Source organism: Neopelma chrysocephalum, unplaced genomic scaffold (assembly GCF_003984885.1).
Source record: "Neopelma chrysocephalum unplaced genomic scaffold, ASM398488v2 Primary Assembly neopelma1_23, whole genome shotgun sequence".
NCBI classification, from domain to species: domain Eukaryota; kingdom Metazoa; phylum Chordata; class Aves; order Passeriformes; family Pipridae; genus Neopelma; species Neopelma chrysocephalum.
In genome coordinates this window covers 16,706,179-16,731,817 of record NW_020897691.1, presented here as the reverse complement: position 1 = coordinate 16,731,817, position 25,639 = coordinate 16,706,179, and the positions used below count along the sequence as shown (strand labels likewise).

Here is a 25,639-nt window from a genome sequence, read left to right as displayed (position 1 = left end):
CCTTTCCTTTACAGCTGCTATTGAGTGATATGGACATAGGCCACAGTTTACTGAAATCAGCCCGGGAGAAGGGGGAGCGAGCTATAAAATACATGGAAGAAAATGAAGTTGACCAGCTAAGAAAAGAAATTGGTGATCATGTGGAACAGCTTGAAGAGCTGGCAGGCTCCATCAGGAAAGAGCACATGACTTCAGAGAAGTGTCTTCAGCTGGTAAAAGAGTTCTCAGACAAGTACAAGGCACAGACTCAGTGGATCACAGATTACCAAGCCATCTTACATGCTCCAGTGGAGCCAAAGAGTGAACTCTATGAGAAGAAGGCCCAGTTGTCCAAATACAAGGTAAAAAGGGGTTATCTCGTTGTACAATTGAATTGATTTTAACCTAGTGATTCTCTGTTCAGGTATCCAAGTTTCTTTATAGACACATAAGATGTCTCTGATCTGGATGTCCTAATCAGCATCAAAGTGAAAATGTGCGTGATAACTGTGTCTACAAACTAGACTGAGCCCCTGTGTTTGAAATGTGAATGTTCTAAAAGGGCTTCTGTATCTGAAAATGTCCTGTTAGGGAGCAAAATTCTCTTATGAGTACATGTAAGTAATTGCATTGATCTCAGCTGAGTCAATTGCTGTTTCAGCAAAGATAGAAGTCAGTTGATCTTTCTTCACTACAGACATTGTCTCTGTTTACACTGACTTAATCAGCTTTCTGGTTAAAGCTGGATATCCCAGCTCAACTGATATCTCAGACAGTCAGCTGCTATGACCTCTTATGTTTTTAGTTAGGATTTTTATGAAGTGTTTGGGGGTTTTTTTCCAGTCACAAAAACAAGTAGAAAATTTGCCAGCAAACCCCATTTCTTCTCCTAATGATGTTTTTGTAAAATACTCCGGGATTACAGATGTTTCATGAAATGTGTACTGTGTCTGGCTGAGGTGGAGCTAACTCTCCTCATAGCAGTCCATATAGTGCCGTGCTTTACATTTGTGGCTAAAAAGAATGGTGTTGACAGACAAGTGTTTTGGTTATTGCTGAGCAGTACCTACAGGGCATCAAGGCTTTCTCTCTGAAGCTGCCCACTACCCCTTGCCAGCTTCCCTACTCAAAGTCATATGTCATAGCTGTGTGCTTGCTTCCTACATGTTCGAGGAGTTGGTATTTCACTGTCATTTGGCAGATGCTGGCATGTGCCACGCTGTCTGAGCCAGTGGTACAAGGACATGACAGGTCAGATTGCTTACTCTTGAGAGTACAGTGGTAGGCACTCCTCTGCACACCATTTCATTAAGGGGATGACTTTGGTCATACTTTCCCACCTATTTTCAGAACTTGTTCCTCTGAACAAATTTTATCCCTAGCACTTGCCCCTTCACACATATTAACTCCTTTTGCTTCATCAGCTCCAGATTTTCAGCCATGTTGCTAGCCACTCACAAAAGGAGCAATTGTTTTTAGACACATGCAGACTTGTCTCAGGACATGGCTGAGAAACATAATCCTGTACTGATAAACAAAGCTTCTCTTATCTGGAGAGGATGATATATACCATAATAGAGGGCTGTGCTTCAGATCAGAGGGAAGTTAGTGAAATACATCTTCGGTGATCAATAGATATATTTTAATTCTTGCTTGCATTGTAGTCCATACAACAGACTGTTCTGTCTCATGAACCTTCAGTAAAGTCAGTGGTTGAAAAGGGAGAGGCACTTTTTGACCTGGTGAATGATGTGACTCTAAAGAACAACATTCGAGACCTTCAGAGCAGTTACCAGGAACTCTGCAGCAAAATAAAGGTAAAAAGCCAGAAATAAAACTCAGGGTTCTTCGAACTTACTATATTTTTACCCCTCTTTAAGAAGTTAGTAAGCTATTTCATGCTGTCATGTCTGTACACAGAGCCAGCTACCTTTAATTACTTCTAGTGTTTTGTTATGGGGGGTTTTGGGGGTTTTTTGTTTGGTTTTCTTTTGGGGGGTGGGCAGGGGGCACACAGGAGCAACAAGCAATTCTTGAATATGGATAAAACTACCTCAATATATTTAACAAGAGTAGCTGAAATGAATTTTGAGTGTGGCAGGTGTAGTCTTTGTACTTCGTAGCATTAAGGAGAAAGGTATCAGTGACTAGTCTGTACTATTGTTACTATAATTGCTTTTAATAGATTTCTAAATGCATTATTTCTTGAAGGGACAGATGTCCTTAAATTATGCCTCTTAAATTATTTCTCTTGTTTCTGCTTGATTTTCCACAACCCCTGTTTAATCTAGTTTAGTTGTTGAATAGAAGTCACTGAAGAACATAAACTGCAAGATAGATATAATTTAATTCGACAAGGATGTTATTAATTAACATTGATTCATTAGTCCATGTACATGTAGTACTTTGAAAGACCTAATACCTCCGAGGACGTCCTAAAGTATGATTATTCCTAAAGCTTTTAATAGGTTATACTCCTAACAAGGATAAGCTCTGCAAAGCATGTTAGTACATATGTTTGACCCAGGCACCTTTACTTGCCAATCCACCCACCAATAGGAGATGATTTTATTTTTTTCAGAGTTGACTTTTAGTTTAAAGACATGCTTCTGATCTGCACCACAAAATTGATATCTGTTGCATCAGATGTAATGTTGATGGCTTAAATTTAGAGAAGCTTATGAAAACTCTTTCTTTAATAGAATAAATACATTTTAACTCAATGTGTACGTTCTTAATTTGCCTACCACAGTCACAGGCAATATGTATGTACAAAGGCTGTAAGTAGTAGGCACTCAAAACATTTGGTAGGTGAAGTGCAATCTCTCAAAGAGTTGTAATAACTGTAAGTGAACTTAATGTCAGGGTGAGAGTGTTCATTTTCTCAAAGTAAGGAGATCCTCAGTCTTCAAAGGATAGTATTTCATCTGGATTGAAAATACTGCTCGGTACCAGAGAGTTTATTCACAGAAGTAATCCCTTTGATGTTTTCCTTTACAGTCAATCATATGAGAGTCCCTCACAGGAATATAAATTTAGATGACAACTCTTATTATGCTTTCAAGCTCTTGGTGGGTTTTGGTTGGTTTGGGGTTTTTTAAATTCTTGTAATTTCCTGAATATTTAATTTAATTTTGATTCTTGTGGACCTGCAGGCATGTGTTGAAACCTTAGAGGTGAGAGTAAAAGAACATGAGGATTACAATAGTGATTTGCAAGAAGGGGAGAAATGGTTATTACATATGTCCAGCAGATTGGTCAGTCCTGACCTCGTGGAAAGCAACAATCTTGAAATAATCACTCAGCAACTAGCTAACCACAAGGTGGGTTTGCTATTGGTAATCTTCCTTCATCCAGTAAAATAGAATTTTGCATCTTTGCTTCTCTGCCTCCACTCCAGGGCTCTGATTATTTGTCATTCACTTGTTTTCTTCCACTTATTGCTGTGTAAATAAGTGTCAATGTCATTAACGCAGTTTAACAAATCTAGCTTGTTGTTAGGATCATTTCTTGGATAAGACTGTGTCTACACAAGAGCTTTGATGTACTCTGATCTGAATTCTGTGTCAATTTGTTGCTGAGACTTCGTGGGAAATAACCCCCAAAAAATCAGATTGAGGTCATTTTGCTTCTAAGGTATTTTTTGGTCTGGAACTTCTAAGGTTAAAAAAAACTTCAATTTTTTTTTTTTTTTTCATCTGTTAGGTTGTAGCATTTCTTCCATTGCTTTTATTCAAGGTATTGTTATGGTTGCTATTAGTGATTATCATTCAATACATCGATAGCCATTGCTTTCTGGAAGATAAAAGAAAGCAAAATCCAACCCTCCACACCACTGCCTGAAACTGAGATTCCAAGGGAAAATATTGAAATGTTTTAATGCTTTGTGATTAGTGTGTTATTCTGCAAGTAGCCTCCTTAGATAAAAATTTGTCTGCACCAAAGTCAATGGAATAAGGTATGGTTAAGCATGAGATTTCATTCTCATTACTAGTCACAAGAGAAGGTGGAGGAGCCCTGGAGGGCATGCAACAGAGGAAGATTATGGGTAGTCTAGGGGCCTGAGCATATAGTGTTTACACATTATGACAGTGCTACTGATGTTTCTGTGGAGTATCTGTGTAAAGTTTTTTGACAATGACTTTACAATGAGCATACACTCTAATAGCTTATGAGAGTGACAATACATGATATTTGCAAACTTTTTTTCCAAATCTGAAGAGTATTTAGAGGAGGAAAAAAAAAAAAGTTCTGCATCGCAACATATTTTTTCAAAATTATTTTATCTGTTTTTTTAGGCTATCATGGAAGAAATTGCAGGATTTGAAGATTGTTTGAACAACCTTAAGAGTAAAGGTGATTACTTGATCGGTCAATGCGCAGAACATCTTCAAGCAAAGTTTAAGCAAAACATACAAAGCCATCTTCAGGGGACAAGGGACAGCTATTCTGCCATATGTAGCACAGCCCAAAGAGTAAGTCTTCTTTCAAAATAAATTTTTGTGCCATTTAAGAATAAAATGCATTATTATTTCTGAGTACTTCTTTCTTTAAATAGTGAAAAGCTCTTTCTACTGTTTTCTTTTAAACTGAGCCAGCAAGTTACTACTGTAGTACTTTATCATTGCTGTGCTACAGTTGCATTCCTTGTGATCCAAATGTTGCCTTGCAGCCAGCAAAACTAGTTGCCTATCAGTTCTTACCTTGATCTCCCCACACCCTAACTACCTTCACTAACTACCTAACTACCAGTAGCTTCTAAGCAGCTGCAGCAAAGAAAGTAGAACTATTCCTACTTTAAAAACTAGGGAGAAAATTGCACTCTTAGTGTCAATAGTTTGCATACATACATAAGAGGTCTCAAGTATGTGCAAGGAAATACTGTCTCTCTTATTAAAACCAGAATATACAGTTAAGAAGGGCAGGCTGGGTCATTCTGTTAAACCAATTAGGAGATCAAGCCAGCAGTCAAAAAACAAACACAAAACCCCAAAAGCAAACCAAGCAAACAAGCAAAAACTAAAACAAACAAAACCCCCCAAACAAACAAACAAACAAACAAAAAATCTCATACAAAATCAATGGCAAAATGTTGAACAGGAATGAAATAAGAGACCATGCTCTTCATTTGCATCTTTATTTTTTTCTTTCCAGAAGCTGTGCATTAGATATTGTCAATCTTCTTCCCATATTAGCAAGATGCACGAGAGCTTAAGGAGCTTTCAGCCTTTGGTACTTTGTACAAGGGCTAAAATAACCCCAGTCTTCATAATTCTGTTATCTGTGGTTTTCAAAGTGGGAGAAGAGAGACAATGGTGGTATTTGAAGATGTTATAACCTTACAAAATGTTTGATTTAGGTGTACCAGACTTTGGAACATGAACTCCAGAAGCATGTTAATCATCAGGATACCCTACAACAGTGCCAGACTTGGCTGTCTACAGTGCAGTCAGAGCTAAAGCCAGCTACCTGGACACCTTTCAGCCTGGCAGATGCAGTTAAACAGGTAAAAGTTCAGCACTTGAAAAAGTTGAAAAGTTATCCTTAATAAGGTGAGTTTAGATATGAGCTTTAAACTACTAGAAAATAGATATTGTCTAGCCTTCTCAGAAGGCTGAACAGCCTCACTTTTCATTCCCAGCTCCAAAATGAATAGCTGGGTGAAAAATAACTGTAGGTAAAAAAATTAAACAGGGCTTTTGGTAGCTCAGCTTAATGCTTAGAAATACGTACCTGAAAAATATTGTCTAATTAGATAAACCTGCTCAGATACTCCACAGATGCGTTTAGCAGAGAGGTTGTGTCTTTTTGCTTGTCCATTTGCCCATCTGTCTACCATGTTACTATATGAGACCTGGTTTCACAGTACCATGGACACAGAGTCAGTTATCAGGCTATTAAAACAACTTTTTCAGCCTAAGAGAATAGAATAGACTCTAGCCCATATTAAGCATTAAGATTGCTTTTTTTGCTTCTTGATTATTTTTAGTAACAATGTGTTTTACATTGTATTTGTACCTTGTTTTTAAATGAAACTGGTATGGTGCTAAAAGTGCTGGAATTCAGAGCTGTCTCATCCAACATCTGGCTTAATAAAGACCTTAAAATACTAGAGATAGAGATCCACAAGGGTAGGGGAAGCAGGGGATGACAGTGGGACCATCAGGGCAGCGCCTTCCCATTGATGTGCAGAGCTGCAGCTCAGAGATTAGGTAAGCAGAGTCCCTCCGATGTCATCCACCAGCTGGTGACCATCAGGCAAGTCTGTAGGGCTGAGGCCAATCCCAGGGGAAGGTAGCGAGTCAGGGCTGGAAGGCAAGGCCAGGAGGATCAGCCAGGCACAGATGCACCTATAGTGTAGCTCAGGTGAGTTCCACAGGTGTGTGAGGGACTGAGCTTAGCTTACTTGCATGGCTGCTGTATGCTTCTCCGGTGATCAGGTCCCAGCAGGACAGATTCATAGCTGGCCCTAAGCAGAAGACCCAAACCACAAGGAGAGGGGGATAGAGGTTGCAGAGAAGGGGGATAGAGACTGCAGAGCCCTTTGGTGCACTGACGGCCCTGATCTTCCCTGAGGATTAAGCGCCTGTTCCTATGTGTGACTGTTCTTAGTATGAAAAATAGTTTCCCTCATTTAGGAAGAATTCCTTCAGACCTTCCAAAATGCCACATATCCCTACAGCTCTTTGCTGGACTTGTGTCTGTTTGCCAGTATCTCTTTTATGGGGGAAGAGGGAAACTGGGCCAAATAAATTAGGGACAGCTGGACAAGTGTAAGTACAGGAGAATAATCACTTCCCACAGCTTGTGCTCTGCATTCCTGCTAATACAGTCATTTGGGGTTGCTACAAGGGCACACTACTGTATTGTTCAACTTTTTGCCCACAAGGACCCACAACAGGCCCTCTGCATTAGCTGATCTGTCACCCCTCCTCCTTGGGACTCTTATGTTATTGCCCTGCTTGTTAGTACTCAGATAATAATTTTCTTCTAGGATAAGGAAAATCTTCATAGGGAGAGTCAGCTCCTATGTGCAATGTTGAGAGCAAGAACCCTTAACAGTGTCATGTTGTCTGATCTTGCCAATCAGAGATACTGGGAATGTTGGAAGATTTTCATGCGGTGTGGGAAAGTGTATTGTGAAGCTGAGCTGAATTCTTCATGATCTGTCAGACACTGGAGAATTTTACAGTTATAGGAATAGGCCACGTTGATAATCCCATAAAGCCCTGCTTCCCATTCACATTGGGAAAGTCGATCACCTTGTGTGTTTCTATCCAAAGCTTTATTTATAAAGAAATAAGTTAGCTAATACATGTGTCTCTAAGTGCTTTGGTAATTAGATGATAATCAAGCCTTTAAGGGTTACTTCTTTCCATAATTATAACATAGCAGCCTTACCTAATAAAATAGTGTATATCTACATTTAGTTTTATGGAAATAATAAGCTAAAGCAAAAATACTGAAATGCATGACTGTAATAAAATAAGGTATTATTTCCACAGTCTCAGAGTTTATTTGAGGATTGTCTTCCCCCAGGTTAAACATTTCCGGGCTCTGCAGGAGCAGGCCAACACATACTTGGATCTTCTGTGCTCCATGTGTGATCTGTCAGATGCCACAGTGAAGAGTACAGCAGCAGATATTCAACAAACAAAACAAATGGTACAAGATAACCACAACAACTCACTTTTAATCCTATTTAGAGCTTTAACAGCCCTGATCTGTTCCCTTTTAAAAAGGTCATATTGGGTAACAGTTTACAGAAATATCATCTTACTTTCTTCTTAAGTATTTCTTTAGAAATAGTTTTCTCTTTATGCCTTTTTTTTTTTAATTATTAAATCCACACATTGCCATCCTGGTACTAATACAAAGACACACAACAAAGGTTGCTGAAGGTATTTAGACAACATTAGAAGGTGTTGGTCTAAAGCCACAGAAATAACATTCTGTGAAAAAAACCTGATCCAAATTATCTGTTTTCATAAAACACAATTCAGTATGTTCTTTTCTGTATTTTATTAAAGCTTAGACATATTTTATTGTTATTATTTATTCAACAATAGACTGATGTTCATATTAAGGTAGATGAATATATTAGGAATTTATTAATTATAGTCATAATCAAAAATTTCTATGGTTCAATTCATGAATCAAAGTGCATCTACTTCAGCATATTAATTTATAGAAGTGTACCTCAATTTTAAATTTTAAAGTTACTTAGTGCTTGGTTTTAAAATAGAGCTATAAATAAAAGTTACTGGAAAAGAAACATTATGAGCATTCCTGTTGTTGGAAACATGAAAAATTTGGTTTCACTTACACAGACACACAGTTGAAATTTTGAATCTACTTCTGCCAAGAGTAAAAATCTAATACATACAGTAACGGTATTCCATACCAGAGAAGCAAATTTTACAAATCCAGGTAATCCATAAAAATATGGCAGTCCAAGTATTGAATAGCTGAAAAGCATCCCAAACATCAGAATAAGGTTCCTCTTATTCTGATATATATTATTGATATATAAAGCAGTGAAATATTTTTAAGAAATCACAGATGGTAAAGTGCTGAGATATATTAAGCTGGTTGAGTGTCTAAACCTTAAAGGCACCCAACTGCTGTATTTGGAGCAAAAGAAGCTGTGTCACTATTGGTGTAAGAGGATTGATGGGCTCAGATCCAGTAAGCATTCTTCTTGGCATTTTAGAAAAGATATATAAGCAAAATAACTGGGCTAAGCAAATTAAATGGAAGTGTTTAGTTTAAGCTTTTATTTTGCAAATGTGAATGCATGTAGGGTACAGCCTGGCAATATTCTTGGCATACAGTAGACTAAATTATACAGTTAATTTAAAGCTTTAACAGAGGACTGAGAACACTGAAATACGCAGTCATAAATATACTTGCTTCTCTCAAGGGTAAATGATAATTAATTTCATTATTTTTGTTATCCCACAACTTTCCTTTGATAGGTACAATTTTGTGACTTTTGAAGGTTAAGACTCCTTTTATGGATAATATTTGCCCCTTCAGAATCTAGTGTAGAAATTGCTTTAAGTACAGTATTTAAGTACAGAAACTGCTTTAAGTGCTCAGAGGAAAAATGATATTCATCCTCCATTCTCCAAAAGTAGATGCATTAAAGTATTCCTACTCTTTTTCATTTATTTTCTTTCAGATTGAGCAACAGATAATGCACTCACAGTATTTGTCTCAAGGTTGGGAAGAGATAAAACAGTTAAAAGCTGAGCTCTGCATATATTTCCAGGATGTGGATCAACAATTACAGAATTTAAAAAGGAGACGGGCAGAGTTGGAGCTGAACATTGCCCAGAATATGGTACTCAAGGTTAAGGTAAGGAGACTGGGTTAAGAACAGAAGGTAAGGAAGAAGTTCATCCTGTAGCTGATATTATTTTATGATATTATATGCACACATTGCATACAATTCCTAAAATGCTCTAAGCAAGAGCAGAAAAGACAGGGAAAAGACTGTTTCGTTATTTATGTTACACGGTGATTCAGAGAGCAGAAAACTGTTCTTTAGTGTTTTTCTGGCTTTGATTTTTTTAGCAGTAGACATTTTTCAGGCTACTGTTCTGATTTGCCTTTACTTTTAGAGTACTAAATGCTGATCACAGTGGATCTGAAAATAAAAGCTGCAAATTGGGCTTGCTAAATTCTTTGATTTCTATACTTCTAAATAGTTAGGAGTATTCCAGAATTAGTCCAGGAAGCTATTTGATGTTGCTGATCTCTGAGACTAGGTATGACAGAAACCCAGTTTAAATAATGAGACAAATGCCTTCAGTTCTTCACTCATTCATTCCTGAAGAGAATTTTTATGACCATTCTGTACACATCACAAACATCAGTAAAGTAACAAAAAGAAAGTACATAATTTCTTTATTAAATGATTGAATACTTGGGGTTTGCATTTTTGGTCTAGACTTTGCTTGTATTCTCTTTCTGATAAGCCAGGAATTAGGTGAAAGGTAAACGGCACTTCCTCTTCATGTCTGTTGTACTCGCATGTTTGAACAAAGTCATAGCCTTTGAAGATGCCTCAGTGCAATCTGGACTAAAAGCTGTTATACTAGCTATCATTAGAGCCCAGGAAGAAGAAAGAATCTGTATTTCTTCACTATTTCAGTCATGAACTTTGAATTATAATGAAAAGGTGACACCTGCTGTACTGTCAGATGTGGCGCAATGTGTATTTTTCCCTATAATTTGCCCTGGTAAAGGAAGATGCCTAGTTCCATTTGAAGCAATCATGAAGAGGAATGAGGCTGACCTGGGCAGTAACATCTCTACTTCAGAAATCCTCCCAGCCTTTGGTGAAAACATATCTTCCCAACAAAGTGCTGGAGCGGGGAATTCTTGTTTAGTTACAGTTACTGGAACTAGAATTTGGGAAAAGATTGTATTTGCCTTAGACAGCATGTAAGGGCTAAAAAAATATTTGGTTAGTTTTATGTGTCAGTATATTGTATATTCTGCTTTTGGGGATCTCTCTGACTTCTTATTTGATAAGAAATGTGTATGCAGCTGAACTCTTTTAGTTATTAGTTATTAACTAAAATAACAATCATACCTCGGTAATCACTAGCTTTTTTTCAATGACAGTGATAATGGTTGCTATTAGAGAAGTAGGAGCAATACAAAGTATGGATGTGGAGGCTCACTGACTCATGGACTCTGCTTCTTATTTTTAGTCCATAATGAAAAAGGAAAAAAAGCTAGAAACAGAAACGGTACTGGTAATATGAATTATTCTCGGGAGACTCAGATTATCTTGCATGTTTTAGTATATGGTGGGAGCTGTGCTAGTCTAGAAACCTGGACAACAAGATGTGACTCGATCATGATTTCTGTTTATCACTGGCACTTGGAAGTTCCTCTGATTTGCTTTCACATCTATAACCAACTTGTGTTCACCTGACAAGATGGGGAGGAGGGTTAGGAGAGGAGAGAAGACACTTCTTCCAATTTACATTTGCCTGGGCAGATAATTAGTCCTTACACAATTTATTTATTTCAGTGTTTTTACCTAAATTCCACTTTGAGTATGTGTCATTATGCTGGTTTTTACTCATATCTATTTCAGGAATTCAGTCAGAAGTTGCAGTCTAAGCAGTCAGCTCTTACCTCTATCACTGAGAAGATGAACAAGCTAACCCAAGGACAAGAATCACCTGAACACAAGGAAATAGGAGAACTGAGCAACCAGTGGCTGGACCTCTGCCTTCAGGCACACAGTTTGCTCATGCAGAGGGAGGAGGATCTGCAGAGGACAAGAGATTACCATGATCGCATGAACGTAGTTGAAGTTTTCTTGGAAAAGCTCATGAAAGAGTGGGACAACCTAGCTAGGTAAAAAAGGAGTAGCATGCACAAAGCAAACGTGCATATATGTTGAAAGAACTGTTTACGGATTGCCTTTAAGTTGGAGCCACTAAAAATCCTTTTTTCTATGCTTAATTAAAAGCACTCCTCTCTTATTAATTATAAGGCAATTAATTACTTCAGTTGAAATGAAGAGAGTTTGAGAAGCCGAATCTTCAGTGTTTGTCTTTATGGCAAGTAGTGATTGATCCTATCTCAGGGTATAGTATTTTCTGATGTTTCAAGAATGCTGACTATTTCATTTGAATTATTTCATTTGTCTTTACTGTGTTTCATGAGTTTTTCATTGTGATATTGTGTTATCTATGAAACTATTATATTAAAGCTTAGTTACTACTGCTCAATGTTTGCAACTCCTTTGTATAGCATAAACACACCAGCTGTGTGTATAATTGTGAGTCTATTGCTGCTGCTATCACTATCATGGAACAAAATTCGCTTCAACCTCAATACTTCTTGTTGCTTGTATGTACAATATAACCAGTATGCTCTGTAGTGTTCATATAAATTTCCATGGTCAGCCTGATGACCATATTGCAGATGAAAGGGAAAGGAATAAATTTGTTGAACTTTTTAATTAATATTCAAGACTATTACCTTCAAGTTATTCTGAAAACTGTAGGTCTTTATATCATATTGATATGTAGTGGGATTATAATTAATCCTGACGTCTCGTAAAAGTCTGTCCTGAAATAGGATCTAATAATTCATTTCTATCCTGTCCATTTTGATTATAGATCTGATGCTGAAAGTACAAATGTGCACCTTGAAGCTTTGCAAAAATTGGCAATGGCGCTACAGGAAAGGAGATTTGCTCTGGAAGATTTGAAAGATCAGAAACAGAAGATGATAGAACATCTGAATCTTGATGACAAAGAATTAGTAAAGGAGCAATTCAGTCATTTTGAGCAACGCTGGACTCAGCTGGAGGACCTTGTCAAAAGGAAAATTCAGATTTCTGTTTCAACTTTAGAAGAGCTCAATTTGGTGCATTCCAAATTTCATGAACTAATGGAATGGGCAGAGGAGCAGCAACCTAGTATCTCAGAGGCTCTTAAACAGAGCCCTCCACCAGATTTGGCTCAGAGTCTTCTCATGGATCATCTTACCATTTGCAGTGAGCTTGAAGCCAAACAGCTCGTTCTGAAGATGCTTGTGAAAGATGCTGACAGGGTGATGACCAACCTAGGGCTCAATGAAAGGCAAGAGCTGCAGAAAACAGTTTCTCATGCACAGCACCATGTGGCTTGTCTCAGTGATTTGGTTGGCCAGAGGAGAAAACACCTGAATAAAGCACTATCTGAAAAGACCCAGTTTCTCATGGCAGTCTTTCAGGCTACAAACCAAATTCACCAGCATGAGAAGAAGGTAATGTTTCCAGAACACATTTGTCTGTTGCCAGAAGATGTGAATAAACAGATCAGGACTTGTAAGAATACCCAGGCTAACCTGAAGGCCTATCAAAATGAGGTCACAGGGTTGTGGGCTCAAGGAAGGAATTTAATGAAAGAAGCAACAAATCAAGAAAAGAGTGAAGTGTTAGGTAAACTGCAAGAACTACAGAATGTGTATGACACTGTTTTACAAAAGTGTAACCAGAGATTGTTAGAACTGGAGAAAAATATTGTTTCCAGGAAATATTTCAAAGAAGACTTAGATAAAGCTTGCCATTGGCTAAAACAAGCTGATATTGTCACATTCCCAGAAGTCAATGTAATGAATTCTGACACTGAGCTATACAGCCAGTTGGCAAAATATCAACAGATTCTTGAGCAGTCTCCAGAATATGAAAACCTGCTACTTGCACTACAAAGAGATGGTCAAGAAGTCCTACCATCACTTAATGAAGTGGATCATTCCTATCTGAATGAAAAACTTAACAGTCTCCCTCAGCAATTCAATATTGTCATTGCTCTGGCAAAAGAAAAATTATATAAGGTTCAGGAAGCAATTTATGCCAGGAAAGAGTATGCCTCTTTGATCGAGTTGACAAGTAAAGCTCTGACTGAGCTAGAAGATCAGTTTGTTAACATGGACAAAGCTCCAGCTGCTGTTTTAGCTAAAGAAGCTGTGTTACTCCAGCAGACCTACAGAGATCTCTTAGGTGAAGTGGTGAGCCTTGGTGCAGCAGTGGATGAACTGAACCAGAAGAAGGAGGCCTTTCGGAGCACTGGCCAGCCATGGCAACCAGATGAAATGTTAAAACTTGCCACACTATATCACAAGTTGAAAAGGCAAATAGAACAGAAAATCAATGTGTTGGAAGACACAATAGAAGCATGCCAGGAACATGAGAAAATGTGTATGCAGTTTGAGGCACAGCTTGAGGCAGTAAAAAGGGAGCGGATTAAGGTAAATGAAGAAACGCTCCCAATAGAAGAAAAGTTGAAAATATACCATTCTCTGATGGGCAGCTTGCAAGACTCAGGAAGTCTTCTGAAGCGAATAACTGAACATCTGGAAGCCCTTTCTCCTCAGTTTGACTCATCTGCATATGAAACAACAAATCACCAAGTGCAGGCTTGGCAAGAGAAACTGAAGTCTTTGCATGCTGCCATTGCTGACACCGTAATGGAGTGTGAGAACAGACTTGTGCAAAGCATAGACTTCAAGACGGAAATCTGCCGCTCACTTGACTGGTTGAGATGGGTGAAAACAGAACTTAATGGAACATTAAGTTTGGACTTCAAACTGCAGTGCATCCAAGAAGAAATCAGAAAGGTTCAAATACATCAGGAAGAAGTGCAGTCAAGCCTGAGAATAATGAATGCACTGAGCAATAAAGAGAAAGAGAGATATATGAAAGCAAAGGAGCTGATACCTGCTGACCTGGAAAACACTTTTGCTGAGCTGATGGAACTAGATGGTGAAGTTCAAGAAGCTATACATGTGAGACAGGTTAGTGCATCCTAAGTGCAATTAGTTTCTCAGTCATGAAGCTGAAAAAGATGGCCCTGTGGGTTGATGTTTGCAATCATCATGAAAAGTTTTATTTTAATAATCCTGTTGTTTCTTTTTTTTTAGTGACACAAGTTGCTGTGATTTCATATTTGTGACCATCTGTATAATTTTCCCTTTTATTTCAGGCTACCTTGAATAAAGTATATAGCCTCTGCCAAAGATACTACCAAGTGATGCAGGTAGCAAATGACTGGCTTGAAGATGCTCAGGAATTTCTACATTTAGCAAGAAATGGTTTAGATGTTGAGAATTCTGAGGAGAATCTAAGGAACCACATCGAATTTTTCAGCACAGAAAGTCAGTTCAATAATCATTTGAAAGAGTTACAGGGCCTTGTGTCTGAAATAGAGCCCTTTATACAAGCCACAGCAAGAGAAAAGCTGGTACAGAATGTAGCTGCATTGGAGGAAAAGGCCAAAGGGACAAAGCAAGAAGCCAAAACCCAGCAAGAGCAGTTACAAAGGTATATTCTTTCCTTTTTTTTCTTTCATTTTAAGATCACCTTATTGGTGATGGAAGAAAGAGATCACAACATTAATTGGAGTTTTGTAAATATTTTTGCTACTTCTTATGACAGAAGTGGATACTGGGATTCAGAGTTCTTGGATTCTGTTTTCTCCTCTGCCCCTAACTGACTAGTTGTGTGATCTTGAGGAAGCTATAATATAATTATATTAAACTTTTAACAGCACTGAGAAGAAGAGTAGAGAATGACCGTCCTGTATTTCACCTGACACAAGACCTATGCAGAAACAAATGAAATTGAAGCAGAGATTTTGAACTAAAAGGAAATACCTTTCCAACCAGCATAACTATTTTACTTATTATTCCTCAATGTTCTGGATTCTGCAAGCTTGGTTAGGTTTAAAAGGCAGTGTAGACAGTCACTGAGAAAATATCATACAAGGATTATTAAATGCTCAGCTATGGTTTTTGGAAGGCATAGCTGAAAATCAGGAGCATATGATTCTATGTATGCTCCTTCTCAATAATCTTTCTTTTTCTTGGAAAATACTGTGTAACAGCAAAACTAAGCAGTTACATTGAAAACTAGGTGCAACAATATTCCTTATTTTCAAATGTTTTTATATTGCATTGATTTGTTCTTTCTGGAACTGTATTTGTTTCAGATGTGTTTCTGAGTGGCAGGAGTACCAGATAGCAAGGCAGAAGGTTATTGAAGTGATGAATGAGGCTGAGAAAAAATTATCTGAATTCTCAGTAGCTAAAGCTGCTTCTTCTCATGAAGCAGAAGAGAAATTGCTAACACATAAGGTAAGGTACTGATAACTGCATGAAATCCTTTTCTTTCAAATGAAAATAAATATATGTTACATAAGTCCCTACCTGTGGTAACACGAATTTCAATTTTTGCATCTTCTCCTGTAGCATTTATCTGTGTCATAACACACCAAGAGGTGTTTAGTGTAGTGGAAAACACACATTTAATTTGTGGGGTGACCAAGACAGATATTTTTAATCACTGCTCAACTTGTCTATGTGCCTATGACTGTAGAAAAATGCGAAAAGTCAGGAGGTTCCTAAAAGCCTTGTTTGTATTAGCCCCAAAATTATATACCCTACAAGAAACTCAGATTAATAGAAAGATCCATCTACTGTGGATCACATTGAACAGTTTTACTAGGACAGGAAGAGTTGGGGTTTGATATTAACTCTTGTTTAGTCTAAAAGCAAGAAATGTAACTTAAAAGAATTATTTTCTCTTCTTGTATTTAGGGTAGTAATCAGTTGCCTTAGTATAGGCAGTTAGACATGCTGCCAGGTCTCCAACTGTGTCTCTGTGAAATCAAGAATCTCCCCTAAGGGTAATATCATGTCTGCCAGCTTCATGAGAATATCCTCATATCCTTGGAAATATAAAATGTCATTGAAGATAAACATGACATAAATGTACACTTAAACACCTGAATGGCTTCTTTCATTTTTGGAGTCTAGTAGAAGTCAGTCTTTGCTATGATAAGGACCCTGAACACTCATTTTCATCTCCTCGAGGGTCTGTCAGGGAAGAGAATATCTGATTACAGCAGATTTCTGCTGCTTCCGGAGGCTTGCATTTAGTACAAGTAGCTGTAGCTAATATATTGCATATTAAAAATAAAGTGAGACCTAGCCATCTCACTCAGCATAGAGTACTTCCTTTTTGTCTTCAGTGGATGGAAGTGGCTCATCTACCTGAGTGTTGAACAGTAATAAGTTGTGTTGTAGTAAAGGAAAACAGTGCTTATTTTTGCTTTTTCAGACTCTTGTGTCCGTAGTGAATTCTTTCCATGAGAACATCACAGCCCTAGAAGAAAAGGCTTCACAGCTGGAAAAAGTTAGCAATGATGCCAGTAAAGCATCTATAAGTAGATCCATGACAACAGTTTGGCAGCGCTGGACACGGCTCCGAAATGCAGCCCAGGAACAAGAAAAAATTTTGGAAGATGCAGTGCAGGAGTGGAAGGGCTTTAATGATAAGGTAAATTCTGATCTTGGTAAATCCTCCTTTATACATAGGTTTTCACTCATTATGCTGCCCTATTAATCATCTTGTGGTAGAGAAAACCGATATCAGGAATAACAGTGATTTGTTCTCAGGTCAGAAAAACACAGCTATGCAAGATCTAGGTTTAGAATCACTGCCTCCAAATTTAGAGATTTTTTGGTTTCTGGTAGTTCTTCAGAATCTTGTCCTCTATGTTTCCCTTCCCCAGATGTTCTATTCTAGATTATGTCAACCTCTTTTTTTCTTTCTTCTTCTCTCTTCTTCTCTTTCTCCTCTCTTTCTTCTCTTCTCTCTTTCTTCTTTTTTTCCTGAAGAGTATGAAGTTGTTGTTTCTAAGCATAAGCAGTGATGATATTGCCTGTCACTGTTCATCAATCAGGTCTCTTCTTTTTTCCCCTTATATTCTGCTTGACTCCTTTTATCCATCATCATCCATTATTTATGCCCCGATGGCAGGTTCTCTAGGAATGGGGACAATCATTCTGTTAAATGTATGACTTGTGACAAATATGGATGTGCCCTGTGGTAGAGATCCAGGTCCTATGGCAATTAATATAATAAGTGCTAAAAAGTGTAAGGAGCCACTCATTTTCACTGGACAAAAAATGTGCCTTAGCAAGTCTTAATCCACTGTGAAGAGCTAGGGCTAGCTAGCTGGATCTGGAACAGTAGAGCATAAATTTATATCTGCTGTAGAGACTACTGCACAAACCCTATACCACAACAGTTTTAGAGAATCTAAATGTACAGCACTGGGTTGAGCACCTTTTGATGTCAGTTGTACTAGCTTCTTTTGTAATTTCATTATTGACAAGACTGTATCTCTTTCCATAGATTCAGAAAGCCTCCACAGCAATAGATCAGCTACAAGGTCGCTTACCAGAGAGCTCAGTGGAAAAGTCATCCAAGACTGAGCTCCTGGAACTCCTGGATTACCACAGCAGTTTCCTTCTGGAGGTGGACCACCAGCTGTCATCTTTGGGCCTGCTCAAACAGCATGCTGTCAGCATGCTTCAGGATGTGGAAGTAAGGCCTCCATCTCAGGAGGAACTACCAGTAATGCAAGAAATCAAAGCCATGCAAGATCGATGCCACAAGTAAGGCAATATTTTAAAAGATTCACTAGAAAAATGTTATCTTACAATTCATTAATAAGAGTTTATGTATCATTCTATATAATTAACAATTATCATGCTTAAAATAAATATCAGTTCCTATATTTAAAATAAGCATCAGTTTAATTTTGAATTATTTTAATTAATTTTGAAATATATTTTTGCCATTATTTTATTTCCATCAGCTGGAGTATATATTTTAGAATATCTGCTTCTTGCCTTGCATATTACTAACTTGTGTAAAAGCTGCATAAACTGCATTAAAGTTATAACTGACTTTACACATTTACATTGCCTTTCACCATTAATGGTGGCCATTTATGTCTTTGTATCCTAAGTTTTTATTAGTTTATCACTTTGTTTCCCCTGTTTGAAGCACTTAGGTACCAAAAGTAGGTATTGTATGAAATTTATAGGGAAATTTAGGGGAGTTGCAAACAAAGTATGTCTTAACATTTCACAAAGTGTATATGCGAGTTTTTATGAAAATCTAAAATGTCTCCCTTTCTTGTAGAAAACAGGAAGTTTTATGCCAAGTTTCAGGACACATATTTACCTCATAACTACACTATGATGCCATTAATTGTATCTCTGCAGTGGGAAGAGGAAGAGATATAGAGAATAAAAAACTGCAAATCCTCCACCATGCCTGTGCAAAGTTCATCGTGTGCATGCATAAATGATCCCTGTAGGAAAGGTGTAGATACAAGCACTTTTATAATTCCATTCACTTAGAATTGGTTTCTAAAATATAGAGTCTGTGATGATCTCCTGTTCATGTAAATAAGGCAGAGTTCAGCTATGAAAGGTTAAGCAAACATAAATGTGGGAATATCAAAGTAAGATCCATGTCACATACATCAACAGTTGCAAGTAGTCCAGGAGTCAGAGTGGTATCATTTTTTAGAGGACATCCAAGTTCTTGAGAAAAGAGCAGAAATTCTGTCTTGGTGGAAGTGTGGAGATACATCTCTGGATCAGAAATGGTGTTCAGACGTTTGATCCGTACCTTTCCCTAAGTATTCTGCCAGTGCAAATCCCATCAATAGGAGTGGAATTTGTCTCACGTTTTTTTGCATTATAGATATCAACATCAGAATTGATTAAGTATCACTCTCTAATTAGTGTAGAGAAATAGACAAGTGTAAAATTAAGTTTTTCTGACCTGTTTTAGAAGTTTCTTTTAGAAAAATGATGAATTATCTGAATTCATGCTCTACATGAGTTCATGCTCTGATTTGTGCCTGTTTCCTCCACTGGCAATAAGGGCAGTCTGTGGTGATGAGCTCAAATATAGGGGTCTTTATTGTAAACATTTGCATTTCTTCAAAACAATTGCATGCTTGATGTCCAAATACATAATACCAAAGAATGAACATAAAAATAAATTATTTATTTAAATATTATTTTACTGGATGTGAGGCCATCGATCATTATGTTTATTATTCAGCATTTTCTGAGCAATATTTTTAGACATTGTTTAATTCTTCACAAATAGTTATTGTTTCTTTGTTTCTGAAGTATGCAACAGAAAGTTAAAAAAGGTGTGAAGATGGCAAAACAGGAGCTGAAGGAGCGTGAGGAGGTTGAAGCAGAGATTAATGTTGTGAACTCCTGGATCCAGGAAACAAAAGAATATTTATTAAGCCCTGATGTAGAAGTGGACACTCAACTTCAGGAGTTGCAGGTATCTTAACTTGGCAATTCCTAAATTGCAGTATTTATCTTCATTGTAATCTGTTAGTGAATGTTAATAGTTTCAAAACCACCACAAATTCAAATTAGATAATATTCATGAGTTTTTGTTATTCATGAGTAACCCAATAGACAAGTTCATAAAGCATGAAGTAGATAATGGACTGTAATACTTTATTTTAAGATATTTAAGAGATATTAAACTTTGCATATGTGCAATTTTATGTACTAGTATATTGATTAGTAATGTTTCTCCTCTCCTTCAAAGTGTGGGGGAACTATAGAATGTGAATGGACAGAATGTGACGTTTCTATCTCAGCAATTTAGGTTTGGGAGGGAAGCAGCAAAGTAAGCTGATTTCACTTGATGTTTTCTATGTACTTGTGGTCACACAGGAGCAGAGAACTGAACAGGCGGTCATAACTGGAAATCCAGGAAATCCCAAGATAAAATTGTTTTCCTGAACTAGTTAAGAATTTGAAAACAATTAGCTTGTAATAATCTGCATTTGCTAAGTTTACACAGATGTGTTTCTCCCAATATTCTTGACAGTACTGTTTTTTTCTGTCATTAGTCTCTCCTTGGTGAAGTTACTACTCATCGCCAGGCTGTTGAGAAAATGGCTGAACAACAACAGAATAAGTACCTGGGGCTTTATACCATTTTGCCTTCTGAACTCTCTCTTCATTTAGCAGAAGTTGGACTGGCCCTTGTAACTGTACAGGATCAGGTACAGCACGGTAGATAAGTGCATAACAGATCTATATCCCTTTCTTAGGCTTTATAATTTGGTATTCATGTATGACCAAACTGTGGCAACATAGAATAGTTTTATTACCTTCATCCTTTAAATTAAACTAAGTTAAATGAAAGGTAATTTCCTTTAAGATGGAGGTTACTTCTGGTTACTGAATTTCGCTCTTATTGTTGACAGATTCAAACTAAAGAAAGAGAAACTCAGCAAATCAAAACATTGAATCAAGAATTTGATCAGAAAATTCAGGGGATAGCAAATGAACTAAATGCCATTCTTTCCAAACTGAAAAAGAAAACAAATGATATAGCACAAGCTAAACTTGAACAAAAGGTAAGACAAGGCTTTCCTTATGTGGTTACACCATAAATTCTTCTGAATTGGGGCACTCACTTCATACAAAAGTTGTATTTTTGAAGACTTGCAGAACACATTTTTTAATGTAGTTCAACAGAAGAATGGACAGAAATAAGGGTTGGGTGATGAGATGTTTAAAATTATATTCTTTGCAAACTAGCCCATACAGGGACTTCAGTGAATAACACAATTTTGAGGAAGTAGCTGGGCATAAAAGTCAGATGGACAAAATTTCATTGTTCCTTTTAAATAACGAGTATGACTACAATCTGGGAAACCCTATGGGTCCCCCCAAATGCTCCTTGTCCCAGTCTGTACTGAAAAGATCATTCTTTACAGTATACCATTACTTTTGATTTACTTGCTCCTACATCAGGATCAAGCTATGAAAATGCAAGTTTCAAAGGAAAATGAAAGTTTTCATAATGCATTAATGAGTAATTACATTTTTCTGAGTTTGTAAAGTTATATTTTAAGACATCAACAAAGCAGACCCCTTTGTCATGGCAGTGTGTGCTGACTGTTCATTTCACAAACAAACACAGAAAGATGCCTGAGAATAGTTAATGTCACACTGAAGTGACTCAGTCTTTGGCTATGGTAGGGAAAATGGTTATCCCTTTCAGCCAGGAAGTCAGAGAAGAAAGAGTAACAGCACATATTTAAGAGATGACCAAACATCCTGCTGTTCTGCCTTCCTGCTTAAAAACGGAACAAACTACGGAGACTTTGGACAGGGTATAAAAGTTGCAAGTTGGACTAGAAATAATCAACTAGAAAGCTAACACTTCCTGGATCACTGATTTTATTGTTTTTCTGTCTAGATCCTCGGTGAAGAGTTGGACAGCTGCAATATAAAGCTGTTGGAATTAGATGCATCCGTCCAGGACTTTTCAGAGCAGAATGCACCACTGGCTAAGCAGCTGGCTAACAGGATAGGGAAACTCACTGCATTGCACCAACAGACTATACGGCAGGCTGAGTACAGAGCAGCCAAGCTTAGTCAGGTATGATCGCGCCTACCTCCAGCTGTTTTCTTTCAGAAGCAGAAGGAGCATGCAAACTTCTCATTTATTTTCCTGTAGTTGTGCCAGAAGGGGCATTCCTTGGGACATATGCCTATTATTAGTCAGGGCTTGCATCACATCGCAAAGAGGTACAGACAGGTCCTATCAGGAGATAATTCTGTGATGTAACTTTAACATCCTCTTGGATGAATAATCTGCTGGTTGATTCCTCTGGTGCCCTAAAAAGATGATAGACCTCACAAACAGTACCATACCAGGAAATAGTATCTCCCTGTGCTTTTTGGGGCCTCTGTTTTGTCACTGTTACCAATATTTGCAGCATTAAAAAGAAAAATGAAATAAATTTCTTTGCTCTAGTCTCAATACATAGAAGGTGAATATAATTTATAGGTTCAATAGAAAAGCCTATATACAAGGGTTCTGATAATCCATAATATTTACGCAACATTTTGGCATTCATAACAGTATATCATCTGTGGTTCTGAAATTCTTTCTCCTTTTTTCTTTCTCTTAATTGTTGTTATCCCAGAAGAAGTCTAGCTAAAAGCAAATAAATGGATTTTCTGTGGTTCTGCCATCAATACCGTGATAAATTAAGAGTTCTTGCTACTGCATGCAATGCTTCTCTAAAGCTTGAAAAAGATTATTTCATGCTATTCTTTTCAGTTTCCTCTGAAAAATTGTTTTTAAGAAGAGATAGAAAGTTACTATCAAAGTAGGAGTTCAGTCAGAGGTACTTTGTGAAGGGATTTACCATTAGGATATTTTTGTTCTGCACGAAAAAATCCACTCACCAAAAAAAAGATAGGTATGGCAAACTGGTTGCAAATACAGTTTGATCACCTAGGATTTGATAAATTCTTTATGAAAAACAAATTCGTGCAAAGCAAGGAAATTATTCCTGCTGAGAATAAAATGGGAACTTATGAATACTTTGCTAAGTAGAAATTGGATGAATCACAAAACAGCTTTTGTCCTATATTCTGAAATAGTGCAACATTTCATTTGGAAATATGGGAGACTGAGTGGACAAAGCAGATTGTAAAAAAAGGTGATTTGGAGGATGGTAACAGAAGGAGACAAATTAAAATAAGAAATGAAATAGAGCAGGCTTGCACTGAGCCACAAACTGAAATAGAAGGTGTTTTTGAACTTACATGTGAGGCTGAAATACGCACAGGGAGTGTACCCTCTAGGGATATATTTGAGCATCAGTGGACTCACTCAGTGTGACCTACATTCTTATAGTGCCTTTTTTCCCCAAAATAGATATGCTTATTACTGGAAGCAGACCTATTTTAACTCCATAAATACATAAGTAATTAAATTATATACAACAGTATGGAAAAGTTGTTTAAATGATCCCAACGGTAAATGAAATAAAATTAGTTTTATCATTCGCTGAGAACTGTACAAAATTGCATCTTAGGCTTAAGAGAATTTTTCTTTCATATCCAGGCTGCTTCACACTTGGAAGAATACAATGACATGCAGGAGTTCATATTGAAATGGATTGAGAAAGCAAATATCCTAGTCCATGGTAGTATAACATGGAATTCTTCCTCTCAGCTTCGTGACCAGTGTAAAGCCTACCAGGTAATTATATGAGATATGAAATTTAAAAGGCAGTGTATATAAAAAGTTATTTTCAAAGCAGTAGAGTTCTACTTCCTCTACCTTTTTTTGCCTCCTTTCCTTGACGGAAAAAAAAATTCTGAAGTGCTAGATTTCTTTGACTGTTCCCCCAAGCCTTAAAAATGATTGATTGGTTTTGGACAATTGTTTTGAACACAGAAATTAAGATATATTGTGGGATAAAACTATGTGATTCGAAGTTGATCTCCATGTTTACTCAAGTACATTGGCTTCATAGTAGGTTTTGGTTGAATGATGTGTCCATACACTGTGATTCTATCACACCAAATACCTTATTGCAGCTAATACTATAAAACTTTACTTAATCAAACATGAGTTTCAGTTTGGGAGGTTTTTTTTCTTTCTTCTTTATCCTAAATTGGAATAGCCTTTTTTCTCATCTAATGAGTTTCATACCAAATGTTCTCAAAGTGCTATCTAATAGAGGAGTTTCTTCCAGTTGCTTCCTGGACATTTCACATCAGAGTGACTCGATGTCCCTGTGATGGTGCAATTTGTTCGGTGTGTGTCTGCATATGGAATGTGTGTGGATCAGTGGACCATGTTGATAGTGTCCCAGCTTGCCTGATGTTACATGACCACGTGAAATAAGTCAGAGCATCATAAGATACTAACGTCTCACTAATATCAAAATAAGTTAATCATGGGTTTTATATGTATGTTATTTGTCAGCTGCATTCTCTTATATTGGTGCAATGCAGTATGTCACACTTCAGTGTTCTGAATAGGTACCTCCAGGCAATTTATCCTGAGGATAACTGGAGATAGAATTTCTGTTTTGGTTTTGCTATGGCTTTTTCCCTGCTTTGAAATCTGATGAGGATACAGTTTAACCAGTGCCATCCCACAGAATACTTTGGCAGTGATGTTTTTAGGCAGCATTAAGGCTTCTACCCTACTATAACACTGCACCCAAGTGCTTTCTTCTACTTTCTGTTAGGTACATCAGGCTTCCAGAACAAATCTTCTCCACAGATTGTGGATATTATATTTTTATGCTGAAGTGTGTATAGCAAAACACTAAAATTAGTGCGTCAGTAAGTACAGCTGCTGAAGCTTCATGACTTAATCTTTTGTTTTCCTGTCTCCATAAGCTGAAGCACTTCAACATACATTCAGATTTAAGCATGTTGCCTAAGTCTTACAGGAAATCAGTCAAACTTAATCATATTCCTACACATGGGTACAGATTGAGGAGTTTGCACAACAGGAATATTCTGAAAAGATATGTGTCACTGAAGCTCTAATGTGGCATTCAATTTGCTCATATCTCCACCTAGACCATGCTTGATGAGTCTGGAGAGATTCACAGTGATCTCGAGGCCATGAGCGAGAGGATTGATTATCTGGCAAGTGTATACTGTACTGAAGGAATGGCTCAGCAAGTGCTGGAACTAGGGCGTCGGACAGAGCAATTACAGCAAGTTATCAAAGTGCAGCTGCCAAATCTCCAAGATGCTGCCAAGGTAAATGAAAGCAGTTTTTCTAATGCTAGCTGGCAGCTAGGGTGGTGTATGCATCATATTACAGAGATTAATAGCAGTGAAGATTATACATGGTCTACAAAGGGCATGATTGTGTTGTCTAAAGTTAGCTATCTTGTGCTGTTTGAGATACTGCCTTCAGGTGCTCTTTCAGAGGGGCACAATATTTTAGCAGGTCCTCTTATAACTGCCCTTTCTGGATGGATGTATTTTGGATCGTGGTGTGTCTCAAATAGGACTGAGCACCTATGTTTAGGTACTTGAAATGTGTCTTTGCTGACAGTTATGTTCTGCCATTTCCTTTATTTTATTCTAAAATGATATCTAAAGCCTGTTATCAGTTCCTTCAGATCAGTACTGGACCAGACAAGGATTCCATAACGTAAGACCTACCTCTGCAAGGGAGTGCAATGAAAAGAATAAACATGGTTTTTCATGTCCCTGACATTTCCTTGCAGCTCTTTTGTATGGGATTGCTGTTAATGTAAATGTGTGTTATGTCTATGCAGTGCTTGAAGGCATAGTAAACCACTGCAAGACACAAGGAAAAGAGTGGAAATCTTTTCTACTTGTTCTTGCCTTCAGAGCAAGAAATTTCAATTTTCTTTTTTTTTTTTTAAATTGATACAACAATCCAGGAAAAAAATTATATTTTAATGTTACAATTAATATATTTATAGGGATTCTT

At 37.3% G+C, this 25,639-nt stretch overlaps 1 protein-coding gene across 19 annotated transcripts in view; it reads left to right on the top strand.

Moving 5' to 3' along the window:
* SYNE1 (spectrin repeat containing nuclear envelope protein 1) overlaps window positions 1-25,639 on the top strand; it is a 309,124-nt gene that overhangs the window by 170,454 nt on the left and 113,031 nt on the right. For all 19 annotated transcript variants that reach the window (XM_027688509.1, XM_027688518.1, XM_027688501.1 and 16 more), the window contains 19 exons: window positions 15-341; window positions 1,644-1,796; window positions 3,135-3,302; window positions 4,278-4,454; window positions 5,339-5,485; window positions 7,519-7,644; window positions 9,164-9,340; window positions 11,096-11,361; window positions 12,132-14,292; window positions 14,481-14,818; window positions 15,486-15,630; window positions 16,616-16,834; window positions 17,696-17,958; window positions 19,498-19,663; window positions 20,247-20,402; window positions 20,607-20,759; window positions 21,608-21,790; window positions 23,270-23,407; window positions 24,748-24,933. In XM_027688509.1, the coding sequence (XP_027544310.1) occupies window positions 15-341; window positions 1,644-1,796; window positions 3,135-3,302; window positions 4,278-4,454; window positions 5,339-5,485; window positions 7,519-7,644; window positions 9,164-9,340; window positions 11,096-11,361; window positions 12,132-14,292; window positions 14,481-14,818; window positions 15,486-15,630; window positions 16,616-16,834; window positions 17,696-17,958; window positions 19,498-19,663; window positions 20,247-20,402; window positions 20,607-20,759; window positions 21,608-21,790; window positions 23,270-23,407; window positions 24,748-24,933 (5,649 nt within the window). The remainder of the gene's footprint in view (window positions 1-14; window positions 342-1,643; window positions 1,797-3,134; window positions 3,303-4,277; window positions 4,455-5,338; window positions 5,486-7,518; window positions 7,645-9,163; window positions 9,341-11,095; window positions 11,362-12,131; window positions 14,293-14,480; window positions 14,819-15,485; window positions 15,631-16,615; window positions 16,835-17,695; window positions 17,959-19,497; window positions 19,664-20,246; window positions 20,403-20,606; window positions 20,760-21,607; window positions 21,791-23,269; window positions 23,408-24,747; window positions 24,934-25,639) is intronic.